Below are 26,601 nucleotides of genomic sequence, written 5' to 3'. Positions count from 1 at the left end.
GCTTTAGAAAATAGCTTGACCCTTTACTCCCTGTGGCAGCCCCTCAAATATTGGAAGACCTCTACCATGTCTCCCCTGGTCCTTCTCTTCACAACACTAGCCAGTTCCTACTACCGTTCATTGTATGTTTTAGCCTCTAGTCCCCTAATCATCCTGGTTGCTCTTCTCTGTACTTTTTCTAGAGTCTCAACATCTTTTTTATAATGTGGTGAACAAAACTGGATGCAGTACTCTAGGTGTGGTCTTACTAAGGCTTTATAGAGTGGTATTAGTACTTGATCTTGATTGTATCCCTCTGTTAACACAATTTCATTGGCAAAGTTTTTTTTTCAGAAATGGTTTGCCATTACCTCCTTCTTAGGGCTGAGAGACAGTGGCTGGCCCAAGCCACCCAGTTGGTTTTGTGCCTAAAGTGGCACTACAACTCACATTTCCCATTTTTGTCTTGTTGTATTCTATATTCTCATGATATTCTAATTTGGTCTGTACCTGCTTAGTTTTGACCTTGGGTCTCAAAAAAACCACCAAACCCAACATCGCCTATCATATAAGTATCTCAGGGAGTCTGTCCTGAGTTTTAAAATGATATTTTGTGAACTGTACCATTCATTTCCGTCACATCCGATGTGGTGGACAGTTTTGGTCCGACTAATCCACAAAATAGTTCATCCCAGTTAAGGAAGTTCAAACAACAACTGGTTGAACCTTTTCCTACAATAGTTACCCAAAACAATGCAGACATTTGCCTTGTCCTTCCAGAATTATGGATTGGGAAAATCCACTCTTAAATGTAGAATTTACTCTACTCCTCCTTCACTAGAAAGGAGCGTTCTACCTCTCGGTGAACAGAATTGATTAAAAAATAATTTTGCACTGCTCTTATAATTGAGCATCATTAAAATGTGCGCAAGGCACTTGGAGCAAGATCGGCTTGAAAGAAGTGCCACCATAACAGAGTTCACCAGCTTCCCTCCCCATTATTATTGTGGTTTGAATGGCCTTCTTTAAATGGGCACAACATGCACTATGATCTCTGTCACTGTTTCATGCGTCTTGTTTAAAGAGGTTGGTGCATTTACGATGACGGAGAGTTTGGCTCCTCCTTTATCTTCAAAGGGTCTGAGAGGCTGTTTTTGAAATCTAGAAATGAATAACTTTAATCATGTGATGAGTTGCACAAATGAGAGGCTGTTGCGGGTTGAACATACCCTGAAGCGGACAGCATGGAACCTGGAAGAAAACTAACATTACATCACCAGGCATCCAAGCAGAACCACAAAAAGGCCCATTTTACCCTGTTCATTAGATAGAGATTAACATCTGAAGCTTTAAATCAAGAGCAAGAAATATCTACATCCACAAACATTTCCGTATTTACGCCTTAAATTCTTTTAATGAAAGAATGTAGAAATGAGAAGCAGCCAAGCTGCAAAGAAAATAGGCCTTTAGGATCAGCCATGGACAACCACAGATAAGGCTCTGAAGATACAAATTGTGGTTGTCTAACCCCTTGTGCTGTTTCAAAGGGTCCCATTTTGTGTGGGGGAGGGAAGCAAAAAGTTAAATTTGGAGGGTAGAAAACATCCCAGAGAGTTTCACTCAGTAAAGTCATTGATGTCGTTTCAAGTCTGTTATTATATCTTATTCCTATTCTATTCCAGTTTTATTCTGTTCTCTTCTGTTTCATTCGATTCGGTTCCATTCCATTCTATTCTAATTTTATATTCTATATTCTATTCTATCTTACATTCTGTTCTACTCTATTCTATTTTATATTCTAGACACATATATAATGTGAGGGATGTATGTTTTTATTTTATTTTTTTATAGTTTTCTTATGTATAATATACCCTGCATTTAATTCCATTGTACAAAGTTCAGTGACAATAAAGTACTACTACTACTACTACTATTCTATTTTCTATTGTATTCTGTTTTCTATTTTCTATTCTATTATTCTATTCTATTCTATTCTATTCTATTCTATTCTATTCTATTCTATTCTATTCTATTCTATTCTTATTCCAGAATAGCGGGTATTCACGTACTCAAAAGAAAATCCCTACATTATGTCGCCAGCTTGCAGTCCTCAACCTGTATCTAAGTATAAGAGCTCCAGCACGGCCTGCCCTTCTGCAGAAGAACATTGAGTTATTTCCACCCGCTGTCCGCATGCACCTTGCCATGGCCATGTCTGCCCAGCAGAGAAAATAAACCTGGATGGAAGTATCAGGACACGGAGTTTGGCACACTGCCTTCTGCAGTCTGCTCAAGGAATCTTGTCGTAGTACTACTAGTAAGTAAACCAACCTTCGAGTTGGGTTGGCTTTGACAATTCAGGAGGGAAAAAAAAAAGTGAGGTGAGGCCACTGATCCCTTTATTTCCTGTCTCACACCAATGGGCAATTAAAAGGAAGAGGTGGAATTGGGAGTAATAATGTAGTGCGGTCGCTTTGGGCAATGGCTGTTTTGTGACAGAAGTTCCATGTGGGAGAAACCCAGGGGCCCAAGTTCAAGAGAAGGTGTTTGCCTTTCTCTTTCCTTTCCTTCCTGTCTCTTTTTCTTTCTTTCTTTCTCTCTCTTTCGCTCTTTCTTTCTTTCTTTCTTTCTTTCTTTCTTTCTTTCTTTCTTTCTTTCTTTTTTCTTTCTTCAAGGTGGACATCCTCAAGGGATCCTTCACGAAAAAGGATCAGATATGGTAAAGAAGCAGAAAGCACAGCTTGTTCTCTTCTAGGAAACCCCTCCCAAACATCACCGGACAGAAAGGGTGTAGGGTCTTCTGCTTAGGAAGGGGGGGTTGGACTAGATGACCTACAAGGCCCCTTCCAACTCTGTTAGTCTGTAATCTAATGTGAAAAAAAAATAGATTTCTTTCATGGTTGTTGGGGTTAAACAGAGCCAATCCTTATTAAGGTGTTGACTTGGGCAGGATGTTCTTTCTACACATGATCTGCCTGAGAACGAGCACCATGGAAATCAACCAAACGAATGCACAGTACTGGAGACGGAGTACTGAATTCTCTATGCTGAACTTAGCCCCACTGTTTTCTCCAGGCCTTGCTCTCCCAGATAAACCTGCCTAGTAGAAGGTGTAGTTGTTCTTGGCTCATGTCCATCTTCTTCAGGTCTGAAGGCGCCCTACCAGGCTTCCACCAGGGCTTCCAAGGCCCATCTGTCAAACACTAAAGGCAAGAAATAATTCCTGTGGCTGATGGGAGAAGATCATAACAGGGTTGGAAGGGGCCTTGGAGGTCTTCCAGTCGGATCCCATGCTCCAGCAGGAAACCCTATAACATTTCGGACAAACGGTTGTCCGATCTCTTTTGGCGGGGGGCGGGGGGGGGACGACGGACAAAAACACTCCGTTGTTGTTTAAAACCTTCTTAAAGGATTCAACTTTCCTGCCTTGGTCGCACGACCAACCTCGCCTTCTGACATCCCCCGGACTCCCGTGTCCAAGCCTTACCTGGATGTCCTTCTCCGACGGATTCCGACGTGAACATGAACGCCCCTTGCTCTTCATTCAGCGTGTGGTCCTGCAGGCAATCTAAAGTCCCGTTCATGATGGATTTTCGGACGAATTTCTTTGGGGCAGGAGGCAGGGGGAGAAGGCGGCTGGTTCCCGGAGGGAAGAAGATCTCGGTGAGGTAGTCGATGTCCCCCTCTTTCTAAAGGCAGAGCGGGGCGAGCGGGGCTGTCCCTAGTCCAGGCGCGCGGAGCCGTTCCAAATTCCCAGCTGGCTGCGTAAAAGCGCGTCGTTAGCCACCTTCCCTTGCTCGCCCTCGCGGGAGCTGTCACGCTGCCTGGCCTCTATATATGGAAAAGCGAAAATGCCTCGCTCATCATGTGAGGAGCACGGAAGAGCCCATTCCCTGGCAGGGTGGAGGGGAAACTGGCCACGCGTGGGGGGGAGAAGAGAGAGAGAGAGAAAGCAAGCAAGCAGCAGCCGAGCGCTCTCCTGGCACCAAAATTTCCGCCCAAAATTTCCTGGCAAAGGAGCAAGGATGCACCCGAGCTCTCGCCGCGGTTCCGAAAAGGGCCCGTCCACCCCGTCGCTCCTCTCTCTCTCACATACACACACACACACACATACCCCTCCCCTCCTTGAAGGAGGACGGAAAGCGAGGAAGGAGTCCTGCTCTCTCTCGCCACCCTCAGGTCCGCCAGGTTTTGTATAAGGAGCCGGATTAAATGGAGCGGGTGGCTCGGTTCTGTTTCGCCTAAGGCGCCCGGCTGATGCAATTGGGGAGGAGGGGGCAGTGAGCTGCAAAGTCACGGACGGCCCCGGGGGGGCAGCGCAAAGTTCAAAGGATCTGGGTGTGTAGGATGTCCGGGTTTTAGGGACGCAAGAGTGGATGGCCCTGAAGTTAGGGAGTCGTGTATTTCTCTCTCTCTTTCTCTCACACACACACACTTTGAGAAAGGTTAGAACGTGAGCACCGCTGGTCTTAACTCCGAGGGTTGAGTAGATGCAGTAGAAGAACGCGATTCGAATCGTGTCTGGATTAGTTTTCCTCCCGAGGGAAAACTCCTTTTTTGCCAAGCGCAAAGGGAGGGGAACCAACCAAGCTACCAACGAATGCATTCATAAATTTTGAGAAATTGGGAAATGCAGGCAAAAATGCGTGCATAAGCGCGCCAACGTGCCTACCGTCCCTGTTCCGTTGTTTCTTTTTATTTTTCTTGTATGTATCCATTTCATGGATACATAACTTTGTTTATTCTTATACCTATTCTTATAATCGCTTGACAAATAAATAAAAATAAATAAAAAGAATTCAGATGAGCCAAATGGTGTTATTAACGATTTATACAACTCCCTTCTAGCATTGATGATGTTACCTAGTTGGGCCCTGAAATGTCTGCAAGGAAACAACCAAGTTTAGAGAGCACCAAGGACCCCACAGTCCACCACCTCCTCCTCCTCCATCATCACTGGAGGTTTTTAAGAAGAGACTTGGACAGCCACCTGTCTGGAATGGTATAGGGTCTCCTGCTTGAGCAGGGGGCTGGCCTAGAAGACCTCCAAGGCCCCTTCCAGCTCTATTCTGATTCTCCTCCTCCTTCTTTCCCCTTCTTCTCCTCCTCCTCCATGCCCTGCTCTTCTCCTTCCTCCAATCCACAAACCCCACTCCCTTCTAGCACCATCCCTTCTAGATGATGCTCCCTAGTTGAATAATGAAACATCTGCAAGGAAACCCCCAAACTCAGAGAGCACCAAGGATGCCATGGTTCAACCCTGAGCTACAAATATTCTCTTCTGTTGACATATAACTTTTATTCTGACTTTTTACCATCACCGAAAGCTCACCTAAGAGATGATGGGAAGGAAGAACGGTTTTTAACTAACGCCAGTACATATGTAAACTTTGGGATGGCTTTGGGGCTGTAAGTGAAATTCAATCGAATGGAGATTCTAGCATTTCTAGGTGCTAAGGGGCCTCTTTGCACTTTGGAAAGACAAATACAGGGGTGTCTAATTAAATGTATGCTCTGGTCACAGCTTCTTCTCCAAAGTGACCCAAGGTCCAGAGAAAAAATGACAAGCTCCTGCTTTAAAGGTTTGACTGCATTCCGCAGAAATTCAACCCTACCTTGTAACATTTTCTCTGGCCAATCGAGGCCCTTATAACTTTTCCCAGATACTTATCATCATCAAGAAAAGAATGAAATCAATCTAATATCTTGGCCTCACAGGAGATGGGGCAAGATGAGCCTGGAATGTGCCTCCCTTTCCAAAAAGAAGCAGAGCTGGAAAAACCTGAAATGGTTTCATGTCCATTCAGCATGTTATTTAATTCATGTTGAAAGCCTCACAATATGTCTTTCATATCCTCCGGACCACGGAAAAACTTCTCTCCATGAAACCAGTCCCTGGTGCCCAAAAGATTGGGGGAAATTGTCCTAGTGAACAACCACTTAAGGATGAGCCAGCTGTGTGGGGCAGCAGCCCCCCAAAAAACTAATATGATCCTGGGTTGTATGAACAGAGGCATAGAATCAAGATTACATGAAGTACTGATACCGTTTTGTAAAGCCTTAGTAAGGCCGGACCTTGAATACTGCATCAATTCTGGTCACAAGAATAGAAAAAAAAAGATGTTGAGACTTTGGAAAAAAGTGCAGAGAAGAACAACTAAGATGATTAAAGGCCTGGAGACTAAAATATATGAAAAATGGTTGCAGGATTTGGGTATGACCACTCTAGAGAAAAGAAGGATGATAGAGGACAAGTCTTCCAATTTTTGAGGGGCTGCCACAAAGAAGAGGGGGTCAAATTATTCTCCAAAGCACCTGAAGGCAGGACAAGAAGCAATGGGTGGAAACTAATCAAGGAGCGAGGCAACCTGGAACTAAGCAGAAATTTCCTGACAGTTAGAACAATTAACCAGTGGAAGGTCTTGCCTTCAGAAGTTATGGGTGCTTCATCCCTGTCCACAGAGACTGGACATCCATTTGTCTGAAATGGTCTAGGGTCTCCTGCCTGAGCAGGGGGTTGGACTAGAAGACCTCCGAGGTCCCTTCCAACTCTAATATTTTATGTTCTATGGGTCACCGTTAGCTTTGGGTGGATTTGCAACTCTGTTCCTATTTCAAAGGAAGATTGTTTTCTTTCCAGAAACGGGCTGTGAAACCTTCTCAATGGCTGGGGTAAACAAATAAACAGGAAGGTCTCAACAGCTGCCAGACCTGTGGTTGGAGCTAGACAAATTAATACAACTCTGCAAAGCATTGGAAAGACATTCTGTGGAATGAACCTCAGCACGGAATGAAGGGCTTCTCTCAGAAGCGTGGGCCAGGACCACACAGCTGCTTGCAAGACTGTCCTGGGTTAATTCTCCATGCCTCCAAAATGCATTGGGGGGAACCTTCAAACATCTGCAAGGATTGAACATAGATTTCAAACTGAACTCTAGGAAAGAACTTATAGTTGGTGGTATTAATTTAACCTACGTTTCTTCCTCTTTAAGATCTGGTTTACTTTTCTTGGTGACTTTCTCTTAAAAAAAAAATTAAAAAGCTTGCATTTGGTTGAAGCTTTCCTTCTTTTTGTTCCTACATTAAAAGATTCTTTTTTTGGAGTGGTGGGGGGGAATTCGGGCCAGAAGAATTTGTGTGGCCTCCAGTGATTGGACCTAAGGAAAGTCCAAACGTTATTGGCTTTATTAGGTTAATCCATGGATTGCCTTTCTTCCCATATTAGCAATCAAGTCAACAACATTACAGTCCAATATATAAAGCACAGCTAAACCACCTGTTGTAAGTTGAGGACTGCCTGTGGTTTAACGGGTTAAAAAAAAAAGATTGGCGGTAGAGATGCATCCTTGCAATTTTCTCCAATCCTGGGTGAGTGGAAGCCCAAAGCCCCTTCTTAAGAGGGGGGTCACACTGGAGAAGGGTTTCTCTCATGCATTAAGTAGCTAAGCTTTGGCAAGCAGTCATTTTTTTTTTCCAGATCGGCTCTCCTGCTGATCTAAGCAACCCAGGAATGTCCTCGGTGTGGATCCAATATCTCTAATCAAATGTGTTGCAGATGTCCCAAGCGTTGCCATGTGCTTAGCCAATGACCCCTCTCCAAAAAACAATCATTCCCTGCACCCACCCCCCAATCACGGGCAGTTTGCAGTTCTCAACTGAATAAATAAATCCACCCCACTGCCTTCCTTCCTCTTTGACTCAGCTCTTTCTCTCTCTCTCTCTCTCTTTTTGCTCCTGGTGGTGGCAAAAACAACGTGGAAGTGAGATAATCATGAACCAAAGAGGTGTGTCCCGATCCAGCCAATTACTCGGGAATGAAACACTGCTGGGGAGGTGGGAAGGAATGGAAAGAAATGGTTGGTCAGCTTCTCACCAAACATTCCTGGGAGGCGAGGTTTCAAGTCCAAGAATTGTTTGACATCAGATTTATTTCCGTGCTTTGCTACTGGACTCGTTTCACTTTTCACCCCAGCTGTTTCTTCCTCCATCAGTCAAACCTGCTGCATTCCAGTTGGACATTTATGGTCCAAGGAGATGCTGAGCCATTGTGGCATTTTACTTAGGAAGGAACTTCTCTGTGTCTGAGACTCTCAGTCATACAGGATGTGCCAAAGGTGCTTTTTTTTTTTCCCCAAGAAGCAACTGGGCTTCCTTGGTTTTTCCTTGAAAATATTTGTCTTCTCATCCAAAAAGAACTGAAGAAGCTGCTTGGATGAGAAGGGAAATGACTTCAAGGGGAAAATCAAGGAAGTCCTATTGCCTCTGGCGGGGAGGGGGAAACATCTTTGAGACAACTATGACCTGGAGGACTGAGGTTCTCCCCAGACCAAATTAACAAAACCAGCATCAGAGTTCATAATTTTAGCTTCCTAGTCTGGTTTTCCTTCTGAAGGGCTGATGCCAGCATTATTCGCAATTGCTTATGAAGGCAGGAATGGCTGCTGGGTTCTCTCTTCTCATTATTGGTTTGGGAGAAGCAATCCTGGTTTGTTCATGAGAGGAAGAGACGGGGCTTTAACACATACTTTAACAGATTAACTGACTTGGAAGGGACCTTGGAGGTCATCTAGTCTAAGCAGGAGACCCTACACCATTTCTGACAGAGGTCAGTCCAGTCTCTTCTTGAAAGCCTCCAGGGATGAAGTTCCCACAACTTCTGGAGACAACTTCAGTTCCATGGGTTGATGGTTCTCCCCGTCAGAAAATTTTTCCTTATTTCTGGGTTAAACCTCTCCTTGTTCAGTTTCCATCCATTATTCTTTGCCTGGCCTTCGGGGGCTCCAACAGTGGAGGTTTTTAAGAAGAGATTGGAGAACCGTTTGTCTGGAATGGTCTAGGCTTTCCTGCCTGAGCAGAGGGTTGGACTAGAAGACCTCTGAGGTCCCTTCCGATTCTGTTATTCTTTTTTTTTTTTTTTGGCTGCAGAGACACATGCAGGCTTCCCCAGAGCATGCTTTCTGCTTCTTTTAGCCACTTTTTGAGGCGTTTGCACTCACCCAATCGTCCCCAGTGGGAAAATGGGGGAAAGTTAAAATGCTTAACTCTTTCAAGCTGGAAAAATGGCATGGGCATCCCAGAAGGGCCCTTCCTGTGTGTGCCAAAGAACATTGTTTGTTAAAGCTTTCCTCTCCCTTGAAGGACACGAGCAGCGTTGTCCTCTTCTGACCCCAAACGAACCTGGAATCAGTGGGGACAATCGGCAATGCTCACTGATCATCTCTGCCATTGGTTGACCCCTGTCTCCTCTTACGGAAACTCCCACCCACCTGAGTGGCTCTCAGCCAATCGGAGAGCCCTTCATAGCAATCCGTTAAGCAAAGAGCAGCTTTCTAAACTCAGACGAAGAACCAGATCCAGTTTGATCTGGTCCAAACCCTCAGATCAAAGGAGCAGGTCATAACAGGTAATCTTCAAGTTATGACACAGTTGAGCCCAAAGTTTCTGTTTGCTAAGCGAAACTTGAGTGGGGTTTTCCCCCCCCCCCTTCCTTTTATGTCCTTTCTCGCCACGATTGTTAAGTTAGGAAGACGGTTGTTCAGTGAATCTGGCTTCCCTGTGGATTTGGCTTGTCTGGGGATCAGGCAACCACGGGACACTGCAACCATCATAATATGAACCCCTTTCCAAGCATTGAATTTTGATTGTGCCCACCCAGGGATGCCGAAACAGTTGTGTGAAAAACAGGTCCTAAGTCCCTTTTTTCGGTGCTGTTCAGGGGTGGAATTCAAAATATTTTAGTACTGGTTCTGGGGGCGCACGGAGCGTTTGAAAACTGGCAATTTTAAGCATGGAAACTGACCTTACCGTCAGTGCTGGTGAGTAAAACAGCTGAGGTGTGGCAATCCCCTCTGCTGCGCCTTTCAGCTGAGCTGGAAACAAAGGAAATATAGGACAGGAAAGGGTGGGGCAGATGGGCGGGGCCAATTGCTGAGCGGCGCAACCGGATAACTAGAACCGGTGTGAACTGGCAGCATCCCATCACTGCTGTCGTCGTAAATTTCAACGGTCACTATGCGTGCTGCTATAAGTTGAGAACTACCTGCCCCAAAGGTGCCTTTCCCCCCCGCCCCCAAAGGCAACTGGACTTTGCTTGAAGTCATTTCGCTTCTCATCCAAGAAGCTTCTTCAGTTCTGACTTCAGATCTGAAGAAGCTTCTTGGTTGAGAATCAAAACATCTTCAAGGACAAAAATAAGGTCCAGTTGCCTTTTGGTGTGGGGTGAGGGAAAGCACCATGAGCTGGATAACTGAGAATCTCCATGGATTTTGAGGACTCCCTCAATTCCCTCTGGCGTCAGTCAGGCTCATCTTATCATGCCTTGGTAACCTATTTCTTAAGGCCATTATTAAAAAAGTGAGCAGCTGATGATCTGGAAAATCTGTGGTGTAGATGCTTTTCTGCTTTTTTAAAAACAATTCTGAAAAATAAATCTTTTACTTTTAGATGTGGACTCAGGGGCATAACTGGAGATCTTTGGGTTAGTCCCAAGTCAAAGTTTTCATCCTGCCCCCTGCCCACCCACTCCCACCCACATCCGTTGATGAAATTGCTCAAGCGTGGAGTTCCCTCTGGGCCGTAACAATTGAGAAGGGGCTGTAAAAACTTAAGTCAGACAGTGGATTGCTTTTCTCCTCCAGCAGCAGGTCTGATCTTTCACAAGACTCTCTCCCCTTCTCTGTCACTCCCTTTAAGATTGGGGTCACCTCCTCTTCTTTTCCATACTATTTCTGGATTGCAAAAGTTCAGGTGTCCACTAGATGGCATCAAAGCACTCGAAGATTGCTGAAGCACTTTGCTGCTGTCCAGTGGTGATTCCACAGCATTGCAGCCCGGCTCGAAGAGAGTAACAGAATAACAGAATTGGAAGGCACCTTGTAGGTGCTTTTTTTTTCAAGAGGCAACTGGACTTTCTGGTTTTTCTTTGAAGGCATTTCCCTCCTCATCCAAGAAGTTCCTCTGAAGGGAGCTAAGAAGCTTCTTGGCTTAGAAGCGAAACATCTTCAAAGAAAAACCAGGAAATCCGTTTGCCTCTTGAAAAAGCACCTTTGAGACAACCATGACCTGGAGGACTGAGAATCTCCATAGATGACAAGGGACCCTGAAGTCTTCTTCTCCATGCTCCTGCTCAAGCAGAAGACCCTATTCCATCCTGGATAAATGGTGTCTAATTTCTTCTTCAACCCCTCCAGTAGTTGAGCATCCACAACTGCTGAGGGCAAGTTGTTCCATTGATTAATTGTTCTCACTGTCAGGACATTTCTCCTTAGTTAGTCTCCATCCATTGTTTCTTGTCCTGCCTTCAGGTGCTTTGGAGAGCAGCTTGACTCCATCCTCTTTGAGGCAGCCCTTCAAATATTGGAGCACTGCTGTCATGTCACCCTTAGCCTTTCTCTTCTCATGAGACAAGATAGACTCCATTGCTGTGACTGCTCTTCATATATTTTCACCTCCAGCCCCCTAATCATCTTTGCGGCTCTTCTCCAGAGGTGGAATTTGGCCAGTTTGGACCAGTTCTCGTGTGCTGGTAGTGAAAATTTTGAGTAGTTTGGAGAACTGGCAAATAACCACCTCTGGCTGGCCCCACCCCTGCCCCACCATTACCTCTCCTATATTCTTTTGTTTTATTTAGCTCAGCTGGTTTGTGAAGCAGAGCGGATTGCCCTGTCTCAGCTGAGTTAAAAAACAGCCCAGCTTGTTAGGAATCTATCCACCAATTAGTTGCATTGGCAATATATAAACCAGCAATGTATGTTTGTAGCTTTAAGACAAAATCACTGTATTGATTTGCACTGTATTGATTTGTGTGTTCCGATTGGTTGATTGTATTGCAGATTGCCATAAGAGGGAGCTAGAGATCATGGTTTGCTCTCTCTGACATGCTCTATCTCTGACATTCTGTTGCTATCTAAGGTTCTCTGCTGTGCTTATACATTGATATCTTTGTTTACTGTAAATGACAAAGAAAACTGGTAAGAAGACTTTGTAATTGGATATTCTTTGGACTGTAAAACGTATATGACCTGGACCATTTATTGGACTGTGCTAGTTCTTAAAGTAAACTTTAACTCAGTTCAGTGTAGCTGTGTGTAGCTGGATAATTATTCATAACTACTCTCATAAACGTTTCCATGTTCCTCAAGGGTTATTCTGTACATATCATAACACAGCTCATCAGCATTGATAGAGAGGGTGGCCTTTGAGCTTTGCGCGCTCTCTGAACCAGTAGGGAAAACTCTGGGAAGCCGCCACTGCTCTTCTCGGCACTCTTTCTATAGCCTGAACATCTTTTTGGTATCGTGGCAACCAAAACTGGACGCTGTATTCCAAGCATGGCCTTATTTCCAAGGCCTTACAAAGTGATATTAACCCTTCACGTGATCTTGATTCTCTCCCTCTGCTGATGCAGCCTAGGACGGCATTGGGTTTTTTGGGCAGCTGCTGGCTCCTGCTTAGGATAGCTGTGTGATACCTCTGATCACTGTGATCATTATCAGCAATAACTAAGATAGGTTTTTACTGAATGTGATCAGGATTGTCCAAGACTTGAGGCTGGCATGAGTAGCAAGGGAAACTCCCTGCGTTTGGAGACCCCCAGGCAGCTGCCTCTCCTGCCTTATTTATAGCACTGCATGGATTCTGATCCTCGGTATCAGCCTGGCTGGTTAAACACCTTCATTGAATCCAGCTTCATTCTGGGCTCCCTATCAGTTTTCACCCTGCTCAGATCTGGTCAGATGGCAACAGCTGTGAGAGATATATAACTATCCATGCATTCTTTACAGTGGTCGTGCGTGCAGGACGTCTCAGGTTCAGCTAGATGAACCTGCTAGAATTAGTCGGAGGGAAGGAAGGAGAACCGAAATATATATAATATTTGCATTTTGATACCAGCGCCCCAAACATCCTCCTAATTATACCTGGATGATGTCAGGGCAGCCTTCTCCAAAACACGCCCTCCGGGTGCATGGAAATGTCAAAACAGTGGCAGCAAATTCATCAACATTACTTTTCCTCCAGTATCTGTACGCCAGCTCTAATTTTGCCATTCCCTGTTTTGAACATTCTGTTTCACTGCTTAGGGATAAGGGAGTCCTAAGAGTGGAAAATTTGACGTTACAGGAAAGTGGATCTGGAATAAATGAGGTGGGTGAGAGACTTTCCAAGAGCAGGACCATTTTGACAGAACAACCAGTTCTTTGGACAGCTTGTGGTCTACTGTTCATAAATTGTGTCCGGGAGTTCAAGTTTAGCACTGATGATGTTACCTAGTTGGGTCATGAAATGCCTGCAAGAAAACAATCAAGCTCAGAGAGCACCAGGGAGCCCTCTTCTTCTTCCTCCTCCTCCTCTTCCTCCTCCACCACCACCTCCTCCTCCACTTCCTCCTCCTCCTCTCCCCCATTTTACAAACCCCACTCCCTTGTAGCACTGATGATGTTATCTATTGGGTCATGAAACATCTGCAACAAAACAATTGAGCTTAGAGAGTACCAGGGACCCCACAGTCATCTTCCTCCTCCTCCTCCTCTCCCCCTTTCATTTTTCCTCCACTCCACACACACCCTCCCTTCTGGCGCTTAACTAGTTGGGTAATGAAACGTCTGCAAGAAAACAACCAAGCCCACAGACCCCACAATTACACGGACATATTAATTCACCTCTTAAAGTTGAAAGTGACTCTAAGAAACTCCACTTAGATTTGAGATTGACTCTTAAGATTTTATAATTACCATCCTTGTCATTATATCTTCCAATAAAAAAAAAAAAGCATGAAGCATGTTAGGCTGCAATTTAAGGGGTTTTTTTTATAATCTTTTTCAATTCACTTAACTGTATTAACTCATTCTAAGTCTCTTGGATGGGTTTCATCCTCGTTTTCAGAAAATCATGATGGTTCTGGAATAGACAGGAGCAGGTTTATTGTTCTTCCTCCGAGTCGACAACAGTAGTGAAGGCATGCTAAAAAAAAAGAGAGAGAGAAAAAAGGGGGAAAGAGAAAGACTGAGGCGATTTTGTAGGATTATTGGAATTTGTAAAGGCACCCTGATTATTTATTTATTTCTGTAACATCTTTTGATGCCACCACAATAAAAAGAAACAAAATGCAGCTTGCATTTTTTTAAAAGTACAAATTAAGGCATCCACGGGGGGGATGGGGGTGGGGGAATAAAAAGAAACAACCACGAAGAGAATGCAACAGTGAAAAAAATGTACAGCCTTAGAGAAGTATGAGAGAGAATTGCAGAGAGAAATTATGGCTGCCAGTAGCTTTCTTCATGTTTTGGTTCTTAAAGTTTGAATGAAACACAGGTAGTCCTCGACTTAGATCAGTTCGTGAAATGAAGTCACAACATCACTGAAAAAAGGGGACACGACTATTTTTCACACTTATGACCATCCCTGCAGCTTCCTCCCATGGTCACGTGATCAAAATCCATTGATGGAGCACCCACAACTTCTAGAGGCAAGTTGTTCCACTGGTCAATTGTCCTCACTGTCAGGAAATTCCTCCTTAGTTCCAGTTGCTTCTTTCCTTGGTTAGTTTCCATCCGTTGCTTCTTTTTCCTTCCTTGAGGTGCTTTGGAAAATAGGTTGACCCCTATTATACATTATAATGTATAGATAATAGATAGACGGATGGTAGCTAGCTAGATAAATGGATAGATAGCTAGGAGGGGAGGGGGTGGATAGAGAAGGAGGGAGGAGGAGAGGGAGGGAAAGAGAGAAATGGAGAGAAAGGGAGGGAGGGAAGGAGATGATATGACAGGCATGGATAAATGGACAAAGTAATTTTACTTACTTCAGATTGCTCCATTTCGTCTATCTCTTCAACCCGACTGAGATGAGGGGCTCCATATTTGTCACTTAGCTCTGCCAAAGTCTTTGAAACTGCCTCCTTCTCAGCGGCAATCTTGGCCTGCAACAAAAATCCATTCGATAACCTCCAGAGATTAGGGATCATGGGGAATGCGATCCAACTAACACGGACAAAAAATTTCTCAGTTGCAGCGGGCTGAGATGTCACCTCTTTTTCCATCCTCCTTTTCTTTAAAATGGAGAGAGAGAGGAGGTCATAAAATACGCACCTCATCCAGGAAAGGAAATCGGGTGAAGGAGTCGGCCTTTTTCTCTCCTAATGCCTTTAGTGAATTACTTTTATTTTTATTTATTTTATTTATTTGTCAATTGTTTACAAGATAATAAGTATAAGTGTATACATAGTTATGAATACATGAAATGGGTACATATAAGAAAAATAAAAGAAAAATAAAAGAAACAATAGGACAGGGACGGTAGGCACGTTGGTGCGCTTATGCACACCCCCTACAGACCTCTTAGGAAAGGGGTGAGGTCAACAGTAGACAGTCTAAGGTTAAAGTTTTTGGGGTTTGGCGAAGAAACTATAGAGTCGGGTAGAGTATTCCAGACATTGACCACTCTGTTGCTGAAGTCGTATTTCCTGCAATCAAGCTTGGTGCAGTTAACCTTGAGTTTGTATCTGTTGTGTGCTCTTGTGTTGTTATGGTTGAAGCTGAAGTATTCATTGACAGGTAGGACATTGCAATGTATGATTTTATATACCATGCTTAAATCAGACCGAAGACGGCGTAATTCAAGGTTTTCTAGTTCTAGAATTTCAAGTCTGGTGGCATAAGGTATTCTACAACAAGTAGAGGAGTGGAGAACTCTTCTTGTGAAATATTTCTGGACTTTCTCAATGGTGCTAATATCAGATACGTAATGTGGGTTCCAGACTGATGAGCTGTATTCGAGTATTGGTCTAGCAAATGTTTTGTATGCTCTAGTTAGTAGTGTGATATTACCAGAGAAAAAGCTACGTAAGATTAGGTTAACAACGCTTAATGCCTTTTTGGCTATGTAGTTGCAGTGGGCTCTACCCTGGTTCTTCCTGGGACTGACTTTCTTGGGGGTTGATGTATGGGGTGCGGGGCCTTTGCTTACCTCCATCTCTGCCTGACGCTTCTGCTCCTGCAGGAGATCCTCGGCGCGGTCTCGCTCCATCCGCTCCCTGTCCTCCTGTTCTCGTTCCATCTGGGCCTGCAACCATTTCATGCGAGTTAGCCAAGAGTCGCTCCCTCCAGGCTCCCTTGGTTCAGGTAAAAGAGTTTGCCTCAGAAGGGTACGCCTGTTGCATGCCATGGGGGGCGGCAGGGGAACAGCAGTGGGATTCTACCTGTCCCACTACCGATTTGGTGCTCGTGCACGCATGCACACCTTACACACACACACCTAACGTGCGCACGGCTTTCCACGCACCAGCTGAGGCCTGCAGTGCCAATCAGCTGAGAGAATAAAGAAGAGAAAAGTGCAGGGGAACTGTTTTCTTCTTTCTCTTCTCAGCTATTATGAAAGCTTTTTTCCCCACTCCTCTCAGCAGATTGTGGGAAGCTTTTTTTTCACTACCAGTTCAGTTGAACCAGACCGAACCAGTTGCATACCACCACCGGGGGGGGGGGAGGAAGGGAGGACATAGACATGAAAAGAGAGAAGGGAGCTCCGGGATTAAATTCTGAGCATAACGAAAGAGATACGTGGCATTCATCCTTCTGGTCATGGCATGAAGGAGGCTTTGCTAAGAGTTTATGATGCTTGCAACATCCTCATGATGTGGCCTTCTCCTTATTTAGATAGAATAGAATTCTTCTATTGGCCAAGTGTGATTGGACTCACAAGAAATTTGTCTTCGGTGCATATGCTCTCAGTGTACATAAAGGAAAAATAATACATTCATCAAGAATCATAAGGTACAACACTTAGTGATAGTCATAATAAGCAATGAAACCATACTGGGAAACAAATAGAACAATATCAATCGCAAAGATACAAGCAACATGGTTATAGTCATAAGTGGGAAGAGAGAGGTAATAGGAAGGATGAGAAGAAGAATAGTAATACAGTCTTAGTAAATAATTTGACAGTGTTGTGGGAATTATTTGTTTGGTAGAGTGATGGCATTCGGGGAAAAAACTGTCCTTGTGTCTGGTTGTTCTGGTGTGCAGAGTCCTATAGCGTTGTTTTGAGGGTAGAAGTCGAAACAATTTCTATTCCAAAGTGGGTTTTGGTCATCTTTAGCCGCTCCGAATTTTAAAATTGTGCTTTCCCCATTTTTTCTTGACAATCATACTGCTATATCAACGTTCTGTCCAGTATCATTAATGACAAGGTCCAAAGGCTAAGATCTACTCAGCTCTTCCTGGGTCCATTGGGCTGGTTATAGATATATACATTCCCTTTTCTCCAGCTACTCAGCATAGTCTCTGAGCCATAATACAAGCTCTGGTTTTGGACTCTTCCCCCCACCCACCCAAGATGGTTGGTTGTATTTGGGTTACATAATTACATATACCCAGGTTATATCTACTGAAAGCAGAAATAATTTCATGCTGCCTCTTTACTTTTCTGCCTTTCTAATCTACTAATCTTAGACAGTAGATTCACATGTAACAAGTTCATGGGGAGTACACAGTGAACGAATGAATAAAATGAACGGTAAATGAATAGTAAATAATAATACAGTAGATTGCAATGCTTAGTTCTCTGAAATGTATGTGACTTTAAACCACAAGATGTAGAGTCTGATAGGCAGCATATTTTTAGAGCAAAATCGGGTAGCTGTAATTGCTCTGCTAAATTAATACAGGTATACCTGGGCTAAATAACAACGTTTACATTTTACATCTACAAACCAGCATTGGGAGGCTAATTTGCCTTGAGATATAATCTATGGAATTGATTCACTTTAAGACGGTTTGGTGAATGTTGCAAAGTCAACATTGCAAAACAAAATATTTTAAACCAGGGAACACGCGTTTACCCGCAGTCTAAAACGTACAATCGGAAGACTTAAACAGCAATTATAACACAAATATGTCCTTTTTAAAAAAAAACATGAAAGCCATCCTACCTGTCTCTCTACTTCCAGCTTTTGCTGAATCAAAAGTTCTTCTTCTTTCATTTTTTCTAGCATTTCCACTTCCTTTTGAGCCTCCTCACGCTCTCGCTCCAGTTCTTCCCTGTCCAATTTCCTCTAAGGGTGCAATAAAACAAACATTTGACAGCTCCCACAACTGCAGGGCCTTTTAGAAAAATCAGGTTTTGTGGGTGGAAGTAGAGAGAACAGAAGGCCAGTCCTGCATACCAAGAGAGGGAAGAACAATGGAAAGAGAGGAGCAGGCAAGCCTTCCATTTTAGTTTCCAAGTGCCACCGGTTTCCCAAAAACTGAACACACATATGGCAAAAGGAGGGAGCCCCATCAGGCCTTCAAAAGGAGTTTGAAGGCAGTTCCCCTTGGACTTTTTTTCTCTATGTCTGACACCCTCAAAACACAGAGAATAAGAAGCAAAGAACATCATTTAATGTTGGCTCTGCCTGGAGCCTGAGTAGCAAAATTCCCTTTTCTTCACTGCGTGTGAGACTGAAATAAAATTGTGTTACGCCCTCTCATCTCACCTACAATGTATTTATGGTATGGGAAGGCGGGAGGGAGGGAGGGAAGAAAGGAGGAAGAAAAGAAGGAAGAAGAGAAAGAAAGAAAGAAAGAAAGAAAGAAAGAAAGAAAGAAAGAAAGAAAGAAAGAAAGAAAGAAAAGAAAGAGAGGGAGGGAGGGAGGAAAGGAGAGAATAGAAAGAAGAGGGAAGGGAAAATAAAGGAAGGATGAAAGGAGGAAGGAAAGATGAAGGGAAGAAAAGATGAAGAGAAGAGAAGAGGAAATAGAGGAGGAAGGAAAGGAGGAAGGAACAAGATGAAGAGAACGGAAAGCTGAAAAGAAAGGAAGGGAAGGTGAAACAAAGATGAAAGGAGGAAGGAAAGGTTGAAGGGAAGGGGACAAAGTTCTTTCTATGAGGGAGAACTGAAATGCCATCGCAATCCTTTCCCCCTTGAAAGATCTCAAGCCCAGGAGCTCACAGGCCTGGTGAAGCAGGAACTCCAGCTAATGGGACATCTGACTGTCCATGTTAAAGAACAAAAACTAAGTTCAGTACTTGAAAGAACGAGAAATACAGAGTCGGCTCTCAAAAACTGCCCACCCTATGAAATGGCAGAAATCCCAAGGTGCCTTCAAAATGGTGCAGAACCCCAAGCAGGAGATGAGAAGCCGAAAGCCCACCTGCAGTTCTTCAATCATGTTCTTCTTGTACTTGTAAATCCAGTGGGCCAGGTACAGGATAGGATCTGAGGGCCGATGCTCCGCAATTTCAGCAAGGCCTCCGGCTAAACAAGTGCCCAGGCTTTTTCTCAGGTAGGCGCTCTCCATGGTTGGTTCCCGAGTTTCTCTAGGTTAGAGAGATCTATTTAAAAAAAAACACCCAAGTTGAATAATAAATCAATGTGTACTGTACATGACTTGGTGTTTCCATTACCAATTATTATAAGTTGTTTTGCTGAGCCTCTGATCAAACACCATGGAGAAGAAGGAAGAGGAGGAGGAAGAGGAACAGGAGGAGGAGGAGGAGAAGAAGAGGAAGAAGAGGAGGAGGAGAAGTGGAAACAGAAGAAGCAGCAGAAGAGGGGGAAGAGAAGGAGGAGGAGGAGGAGAGGAAGAGGAAGGAGGAGGAGAAGAAGAGGAGAGGGAGGGGGAAGGAGAAGGAGGAGGAGGCAAAGAAGAAGAAATCGTTATTATAAATAAAAAGAGGACTTTGAAATGAAGCCAAGATAGAAAACTTTTACCCTTTCAGAAATCAGAATTGGAGAGCCCGCCTACAGTTGGGACTCCCCAACAGAATCTGGAATCCTGTTCAAACGGAAAACAAGCTAACTGCTACTTGAGCTCTGCTTAAGAGCATGGAAGGGCTACATACCTCCCAAAACCAGATCCACATTAGTTTGAAAAAGGAGCTTTATCCATTCAAAAACAAATCACAGAACATGTTCTTCTTGCTACTCTCTTCCAGGCCTTGGGAGAAGCTTTGTGTGGAGAGCTAAGGATGAAGATGCTCCTTCTTGTATCTTAGCAACGGAGCAATGCTGAATCTCTCTAGACACGCTCTATCTGATTTTGACCAGATATTATGCCTTGTGCCAGCAAGGGTGTGTGTGTGTGTGTGTGTGTGTGTGTGTGTGATATGTACCATACCTATGTGTTTATATTACATTTTTGCTGTGTTAATCTCAAATCAGATCTTTGCGCAGATCGAGGGGAAGACTATGGATGCTCACAGCTGAATTCACTACATGACTGATCATAAATTATTGCCTCCGTAAATTAATACAGGGTCATTTTTAAAGGCTACTTGTGATGAGAAGGAAAAATTGCTGGCTTCTTTTATGGATAATGATGTTATCAATATTCTTTGTCTGTGCATGTTTTTACCAATGTGATCAGGCAAGAAATTCATCCAAAATAAAGATGTCAACATTCACTCTTAATAATTATTGTTTGTACCCAAAATGGGTCCTAGCCTGGCATCAAAACCAATAAAGACACAAGGAATGGTATTTTCGGCTTCTTTCATTGGAATATTCTAGCAAAAGGGTCTCAGCAGCTATAGAAGCCAAGACCCCAAGCTATGCACAAATAAAATTTGATAAGAGTTATGATTATGGAAGTTAACACCCTAAGACATTGGTTCCTCTTGACAAGTTTCTTTTGACTGGCTTCTTCTACTTTACCCTATTTCTTCATACATGTTTATGTTAATAAAGCTTTCTTATCAAAAGAGGTGTCTTTTGATATTATTATAAACTAGAGGTTACCAAAGGATATACATCTACGTGATTTAGCTAGCATCCTTTTCTAGCGTGTCCTTCTAAGTATTTTTTTTTTTAATATCAACTGGATACAATATTCCAAGTGTGGTCTTGGAATATGGAATATGGTGTTTGGGGCACTGTGGTGGAGTGGCTTTCAAATTTCATTGTGTTTGTGGAATGCAATGACAATAAAGGTAAAATTCTAAATTCTAAATTAGGGCACCAGACTTTCCTTTGCTGTCTTTCTTGCAAGCCCAGGAAGGTTGCACAAGGTTGCCATCCATCTGGTTGCCCTCCAGATTATGGTGTTGTCTTTCCACAGCACCCCCTACCCCTTCCCCTGAGATCTGGGGGGGGGGGAATGTCCTGCTGGGCCTAGAGGTGCTTGGTTGGGCCCCAGTGGAACAGCCCAGATGGGCATTTTTCCTAGCATCTGTAGATCTCCAAAGAGCCTTTCAGAAAGAGAGCTCCCTTGGAAAACGACTTCACCTCCACGCATAGTAAGTAGCCTTCTCTGAGTTCTCAGGAAAAAAAAAAAAGTGGACTTTAAAAGAAAATGCATGCGATGTTCAGCGGGAAACAAACATTACACCCGGGAAAACAACGAATTGCATTTAAGCATCTTGTTTGGAAGTTAGTTTTTTCTCTCTCTCTCTCTCTCCATTCTTTGCAGCGCTTTTACGCCGTAGTTTTTAAGGCACGGCTTTTGTTCTTCTTTCTAAAGTTTCGTAAGCAAAACTCTCTCTTTCTTTTCCTCAATGGGACTCAGCAGCCAATGAGATTCTCCCTCCACCCCGGATTCACGCCACTGAAGACTCCATGACATCACGGGTCGGGTCACCACAAGGTGTTCGGTTGCCAGGCGACGAAGGAACACCGAGATCGCGCGCAAGGAGCAAAAAAAAAAAAAAAAAAGAACCCCCAAACCCTCCAGGTGTGAAGATTGCAATACGGTTAAAAAGGTATAAACGAGCGGTTGCAAGAGAGGCAGGTTTCCTTCCCAGCCTGGTCTTTTTCAGAAGTTGCAGAAAGCGATCAGCCTACGAGTTTCTTTCCGCCTGGAGGAATCAGAGCGCAAAGGAGGCTAATTTGAAGGTCTCGAGTAGCTTCGTTCCTTCCGAATGAATTCTGAGTTCTAAAAGGTTCCGAAAAGGAGAATATTCATTGGGGTGTTAGATTCTTCGGATCAAAAAGCTGACCAAGTATTTTTCGTCATTAATTCTATCGTGGGAACCTGGGAAGTTGCTCCTTGCAACATTTTGGGAAGACTTTTTTTTCTTCCTTGCTGAGTTTTATCTGGGTGGCAAATATATTTCTAGATTAGAGAGTGCCCTTTCATAGTTCTTTTCCAACAAGAGATGATGATTGATCACGATGATATGATATCCCTTCAGTTTCTATCCAACCTGACGATTCTATGGGCCAGCTGCCCATATTTTTTTTTAAAAAATGACACTGGGCACTGCAGCAAAAAATTACAAATGGAATAGACAGCAGATGAAATAAAACAGCAACAAAGCAGCCATCAATACAATACCATGGACTGTATTTGCAGTCAAATTCTCTGGTTTTCTTTTTTTTACACTTTTTTGCAAAGGTCGTAGATTTCTTTGTCCATCACTCTGGGTGACATGATAGCAGTCTTCCAATATATTTGAGGGGCTGCCCCAAAGGAGAGGGAGGTCAACCTATTTTCCAAAGCACCCAAAGGCCAGACCAGGAACAATGGATGGAAACTGATCCAGGAGAGATTCAGCCTGGAAATAAGGAGAAATTTCATGACAGTGAGCACAATCAATGCAATGTCTTGACTTCGGAATTTGTGGGCTATCCAACATTGAAGGGTTTTAAGAAGAGATTGGACAGCTATTTGTTCAGAATTGTATAGGGGGTTGGACTAGAAGACATCCAATGTGCCTCTCAACTCTCTTATTCAATTATTCTTGTGAATTTTGATTCTTCTACTTGTTGAGTATAGGTCTGTTATTTTAGGGTCATGGGTGTCAAACTCATGGTGTCATGTTGTCATCATGTGATGTTTCATGGAACTGGGGTGGACATGGCCTGCATGTGATGCATCTGGCCTATGGGACACCCCTGGTTTAGATGATGATTTATGGGAGGTACAAAAAGAAATGCTATTCTTTGAAAATGGTGTCCAGCATAATGTCTTCTCCATAAAAACAAGTGAAGGCATGTAATTAGGACCTAGATTCATTCTAAGGGCTGTCCTGAAAACAGTTTATTTTGTTTGTTTTATTTTGTTTTCCTGTAAACAGAGATCCTGATACTTCATCCAGCCCCTTGGATCGATGCAGAGTGAAAGGCAAACGATGGGAATGGACGCCAAATATTTCAAGGAAAACCTCGGAATGTGCTTGGCTGAAGGACTTGCAGAGGTGGCGGATCGCCGACCAATAGACCCCATCCGTTTCCTGGCCTCCTGGATTTACAACTATAATGAAAATAGAAAGAAAGAAGAAAAGGTGATACACTTGAAAAAAAAAAACAAATTTGAAGAAAGCTTGTCTCAACAATGATCAAATCAAATCGTCTTCTCCTCCCAATTTTCCTACCCCTTGTCCTCTTCTAGAAAAAGAGAGAAAAGGACCACCTAGAACTTCATTATGAAGAACTTCTTGCAGAGTTGGAGAATACAGAAAAGCTGAAGGCAGAAGAACTTCTGATGGCCCCCAAATCTGAAGAGCAGCAGAAGGTCTGGTTCTCTTAATTTTACACTAGAGTACACCACAATACAGTGGCCCCCATTTGGCTCATTGGTGTAATGAGAAAAATTGTTGGGAGCAGTTGTAAAAAAAACATATTAAAAAAAGTGTCTACTTAGAGGGTGGATGGATGCTAGATGGCTGAAGTAAACTGAATGCAGTTTTATTCTATAAAGGATCTTTTCCAAGAGCAAACAGAAGATACTCCTGAAAAATTAATGGAAATAGGTGGAGCATTGAGAGAAGAGGTGACTGATGAGAAGGCAGATGAAGTGAGTACCTATTTTAACAAATGCACTTGACATACTATTACTAACAGCAAAATCGGGCCTTTTAAATTCACATTAAAATGGTTTTTACCTACTGGAAGTCTCCTACACCCTTTGTTTTGAGGTTCTTCACAAGTTCAGAGAACTGGGAGAGGTTAAGGACACCAGGTAAAACATGGAGCATTTCATTCAGGAGGATTTACAGATATACAGATGAACAGAGTTGGGAGGAGCCTTGTAGGTCATTTAGCATTGTTGCTTTCTTGCCTTGATGGATAAATCCATTCAGTTCTAAAACTCTGTATAGAATCTGCAACTTAGATTTTGTGCAAGCTTAGTTCTTGTTCTTATTTTGAAGAAATGGAATCGGTCTTGTTTAAGCCTAGGGTGATGGAATATCTAGCAGTCTTTGAGAACATAGAGGAGGGCCATTACAGAAAATATTTCTTGTTCCAAAATAGGAAAAAAGCATGAGAAAGAGGCTCATAGCAATCCTGCCTTGATTACACTGGGTGTAAATGGAGCTGGACAATTGTTTTGGAGGCTTTCTAGATTGTTGTAAAGCCCTTCAAGATTTTTAGGTAGGAATTAAAAAAACCACTTGGATTTCTAGAGTGATCTTGTTTGCTAGTGGGGTAATGTAGCAGAATCTTAAAAAGCTAGACTAATAAAGATTGGGTTGAGAAGAGGGATTTTAATAACGTATTCATGTAGATGAAACTAATTTTCAATCATAGACAACAACTGGAGAAAAGGTTGGAAACATGCCAGAAGAATATGAAACTAAGTCAATGCAAGAGAGGTTAGAAAACAGAGTAGATCAGGATGACTTCAATGTTGAGATAAATGAGTTGGATGAACAACCAGGCCAGGTAAGTCCTAGTTTAATGCTCCAGGAAGCCTTGTTGGGAACTGCTGCAGATGAAGATTTAAATCCCAAAGCCTTGGATGACAAAGGCGAAGACCAGTTGGAACAAGACATAGCAGCTGAGAAGGAGAATGAAGTACAAGCTGAAGGTGACACTCAGGATGAGAACGACACATCTGCTCAGGATGGGAATTTGGAGTAATTCCATAATTCATGTATACTTGGAAGAAGATCCTGCTGTCTTCAAAAGGCTTTGTGCGTCAATATTGCTTTAGAAAATCAAACCTCATCTTAAGATATAACATCCTCTTTCTTTGGTATAGTATTGCACATTGTATAATTTTCTCATATATTGTTTATGCCACTGTCAGCCAGATGGGGTCGCTAAAGTTTAATAATCCAGGAATTCATCATTTCACCCCTTGCTCTAATCTGCTAAACTAGAGAACCTGCAGTTATAAAGATATTTGCAAAAAGTGTCTTAAAACAGATAAGATGGCATAAGCTGCAAATCTAAATCATCAGGCATAGCTTAACCAATATAGGTTGTTTACCCGTCAGCTTCCTTGAGGAGACTTTGTATTAGCTGAGCTGTAAAATATATGTATATACATATATATTTAATTCCAAAATATTTGTAGGAAGATATGAAAGTCCCAGGGCAAATACGGTATATGAGCACCAAGATTGATCATTTATTCCTAGATTTGCTGATTGATGGTCTTACAAGTGTTGAAAATGTAAGAATGGTTTGGTGTATGTTTCACTCAGTATAAGAAAAGCTTTATCTGATATTGTTTTTAAGAATTTTTAGTCTTCTGGATAACTTGGTGCAGTTGGTCCATCTTCCTTCGTATCCATTAGTCAATCATGGTATAAAACTGATCCCTGTATGATTTTGGCACCTTTTTTTCCCAAGCCAAAAAATATTTCATACTTTGGTATATCAGTATGAATAGCTTGTTTTTCAACAGGAATTAATCTAACTTTGACACAATTTCATTTTGTATCTAATTGACAATTGTACCCATCAAGAGAAAGTAACACTTATAAACTGAGGTGTTTTGTAAAACACTTTCTTCTTTTGTTGTGCAAAATGGATACAACCAATCTGTAGAAACATCAACCTGTCTAAGTCCAGCCTAGTGTCTTGTGGGTTTTTCCACTCTCAATTTCACAGTTTAGCTCGTATCTTTCGGCTATTAACAAGGTGCAATCCATGTTTTGTTTTCAAAATCCGGTAAGAATATAATCCAATCAAGAGTGAATTGATGTGAAGCTTTGTGCATACACTGCACTTCAGTACTCAAAACAGTATCCACTATTTCATTAAATTCCAAACATTTCCCCCACATTTGGAAGATGTTGATCAGACACCGAACAGCCTGAGGAAACACTGTTATTTGGATCACAGTGCTGGATGTTGAAAACATCTGTCTTTGAGGTATGTCTCCAAACTTGGTTACTGTTGATAATGTTGCATGCCAATGTCACCATTCTTTCCAAGAAAACTGCATGGGCTTAGGAGTTGAAGCTGCTTACTTTGCACCAGTTTAGGGATGATAATGCTTTGCCCTTCACGCACTCTCGTCTTTTTCCCAGGCTTTTACTGGCTTATTTGCCCAGAGATGGCCCAACTCACCAATGTCAGGCACAAAAGGACTTGTCTGGCCAGAGTTGAATTTAGAAATTCAAATGCAGGAAAATACTGGAGATTGATACAGACATGGGTGGAACAAATGGTGGGAGAGCATTTAAACCAGAATTATTTCTCTTGGGAATGACAGGTTATAGGAAAGGTGTAGCATATTTAATAATACATGTAGTCTGCGGCGAGAATGATATACACACAACATTGGAAGAATGAAATCATACCACCAGAAAGAGAGATCATAAGGAAAATAATGGCTTGTGCAGAATCGGATAGGCTAACCTTAGAATTGAAAAATAAGGGGGAATCAGATTATTATGAATCGTGGAATAAGTTTTATCAGTGGTTGCAAAAGAGAAGGGAAGGTTGGAACAGAAATAACCAGGATGAATAGA

At 42.9% G+C, this 26,601-nt stretch overlaps 3 protein-coding genes across 5 annotated transcripts in view; 1 reads left to right on the top strand and 2 right to left on the bottom strand.

The window, feature by feature from the left end:
- The window catches only part of MAT1A (methionine adenosyltransferase 1A), a 19,788-nt gene extending 15,999 nt beyond the window's left edge, over positions 1 to 3,789 (bottom strand). The window contains exon 1 of the mRNA XM_026714569.2: positions 3,467 to 3,789. Within this exon, the coding sequence (XP_026570354.1) occupies positions 3,467 to 3,563 (97 nt within the window). The 5' untranslated portion in view covers positions 3,564 to 3,789. The remainder of the gene's footprint in view (positions 1 to 3,466) is intronic.
- LOC113445410 (uncharacterized) lies at positions 2,243 to 26,601 on the top strand. Of its 3 annotated transcripts, none has more exons than XM_087932182.1 (5): positions 2,243 to 2,296; positions 22,972 to 23,178; positions 23,286 to 23,408; positions 23,595 to 23,690; positions 24,425 to 26,601. In XM_087932182.1, the coding sequence occupies exons 2-5, from the start codon at positions 23,005 to 23,007 to the stop codon at positions 24,755 to 24,757; spliced, it is 726 nt and encodes a 241-aa protein (XP_087788308.1). In that variant the 5' UTR covers positions 2,243 to 2,296; positions 22,972 to 23,004; the 3' UTR covers positions 24,758 to 26,601. The 3 variants fall into 3 exon arrangements, with proteins under 3 accessions (XP_087788308.1, XP_087788306.1, XP_087788307.1); XM_087932180.1 differs by lacking the exon at positions 2,243 to 2,296 and adding an exon at positions 21,448 to 21,654; XM_087932181.1 differs by lacking the exon at positions 2,243 to 2,296 and adding an exon at positions 21,677 to 22,476.
- DYDC1 (DPY30 domain containing 1) lies at positions 13,781 to 19,900 on the bottom strand. Its single transcript, XM_087932185.1, has 6 exons — positions 19,801 to 19,900; positions 19,110 to 19,290; positions 17,906 to 18,028; positions 15,943 to 16,038; positions 14,780 to 14,896; positions 13,781 to 13,938 (listed from the first exon to the last, which is right to left on the bottom strand). Exons 2-6 carry the CDS (start codon positions 19,254 to 19,256, stop codon positions 13,897 to 13,899), a joined length of 525 nt encoding a protein of 174 aa, XP_087788311.1. The 5' UTR covers positions 19,257 to 19,290; positions 19,801 to 19,900; the 3' UTR covers positions 13,781 to 13,896.

Source organism: Pseudonaja textilis, chromosome 4, assembly GCF_049901715.1.
Source record: "Pseudonaja textilis isolate UNSWEBS1 chromosome 4, rPseTex1.2, whole genome shotgun sequence".
In the NCBI taxonomy this organism is placed as follows: domain Eukaryota; kingdom Metazoa; phylum Chordata; class Lepidosauria; order Squamata; family Elapidae; genus Pseudonaja; species Pseudonaja textilis.
The sequence above is the reverse complement of the archived record's forward strand: the minus strand, read 5'-3'. Positions and strand labels throughout refer to the sequence as shown.

Bases quoted from the DNA above. Each gene is read 5' to 3' on its own strand.
- DYDC1 (XM_087932185.1), bottom strand. From the start codon at position 19,256: ATGGAGAGCGCCTACCTGAGAAAAAGCCTGGGCACTTGTTTAGCCGGA. The intron at 14,897-15,942 runs GTAAGCAAAGGC...TTTTTGTTGCAG, and splicing joins AGCGTCAGGCAGAGATGGAG to GCCAAGATTGCCGCTGAGAA. The intron at 13,939-14,779 runs GTAAGTAAAATT...CTTTTTTTTTAG, and splicing joins ACGAAATGGAGCAATCTGAA to CATGCCTTCACTACTGTTGT.
- LOC113445410 (XM_087932182.1), top strand. From the start codon at position 23,005: ATGCAGAGTGAAAGGCAAACGATGGGAATGGACGCCAAATATTTCAAG. The intron at 23,179-23,285 runs GTGATACACTTG...GTCCTCTTCTAG, and splicing joins ATAGAAAGAAAGAAGAAAAG to AAAAAGAGAGAAAAGGACCA. The intron at 23,691-24,424 runs GTGAGTACCTAT...TTTCAATCATAG, and splicing joins CTGATGAGAAGGCAGATGAA to ACAACAACTGGAGAAAAGGT.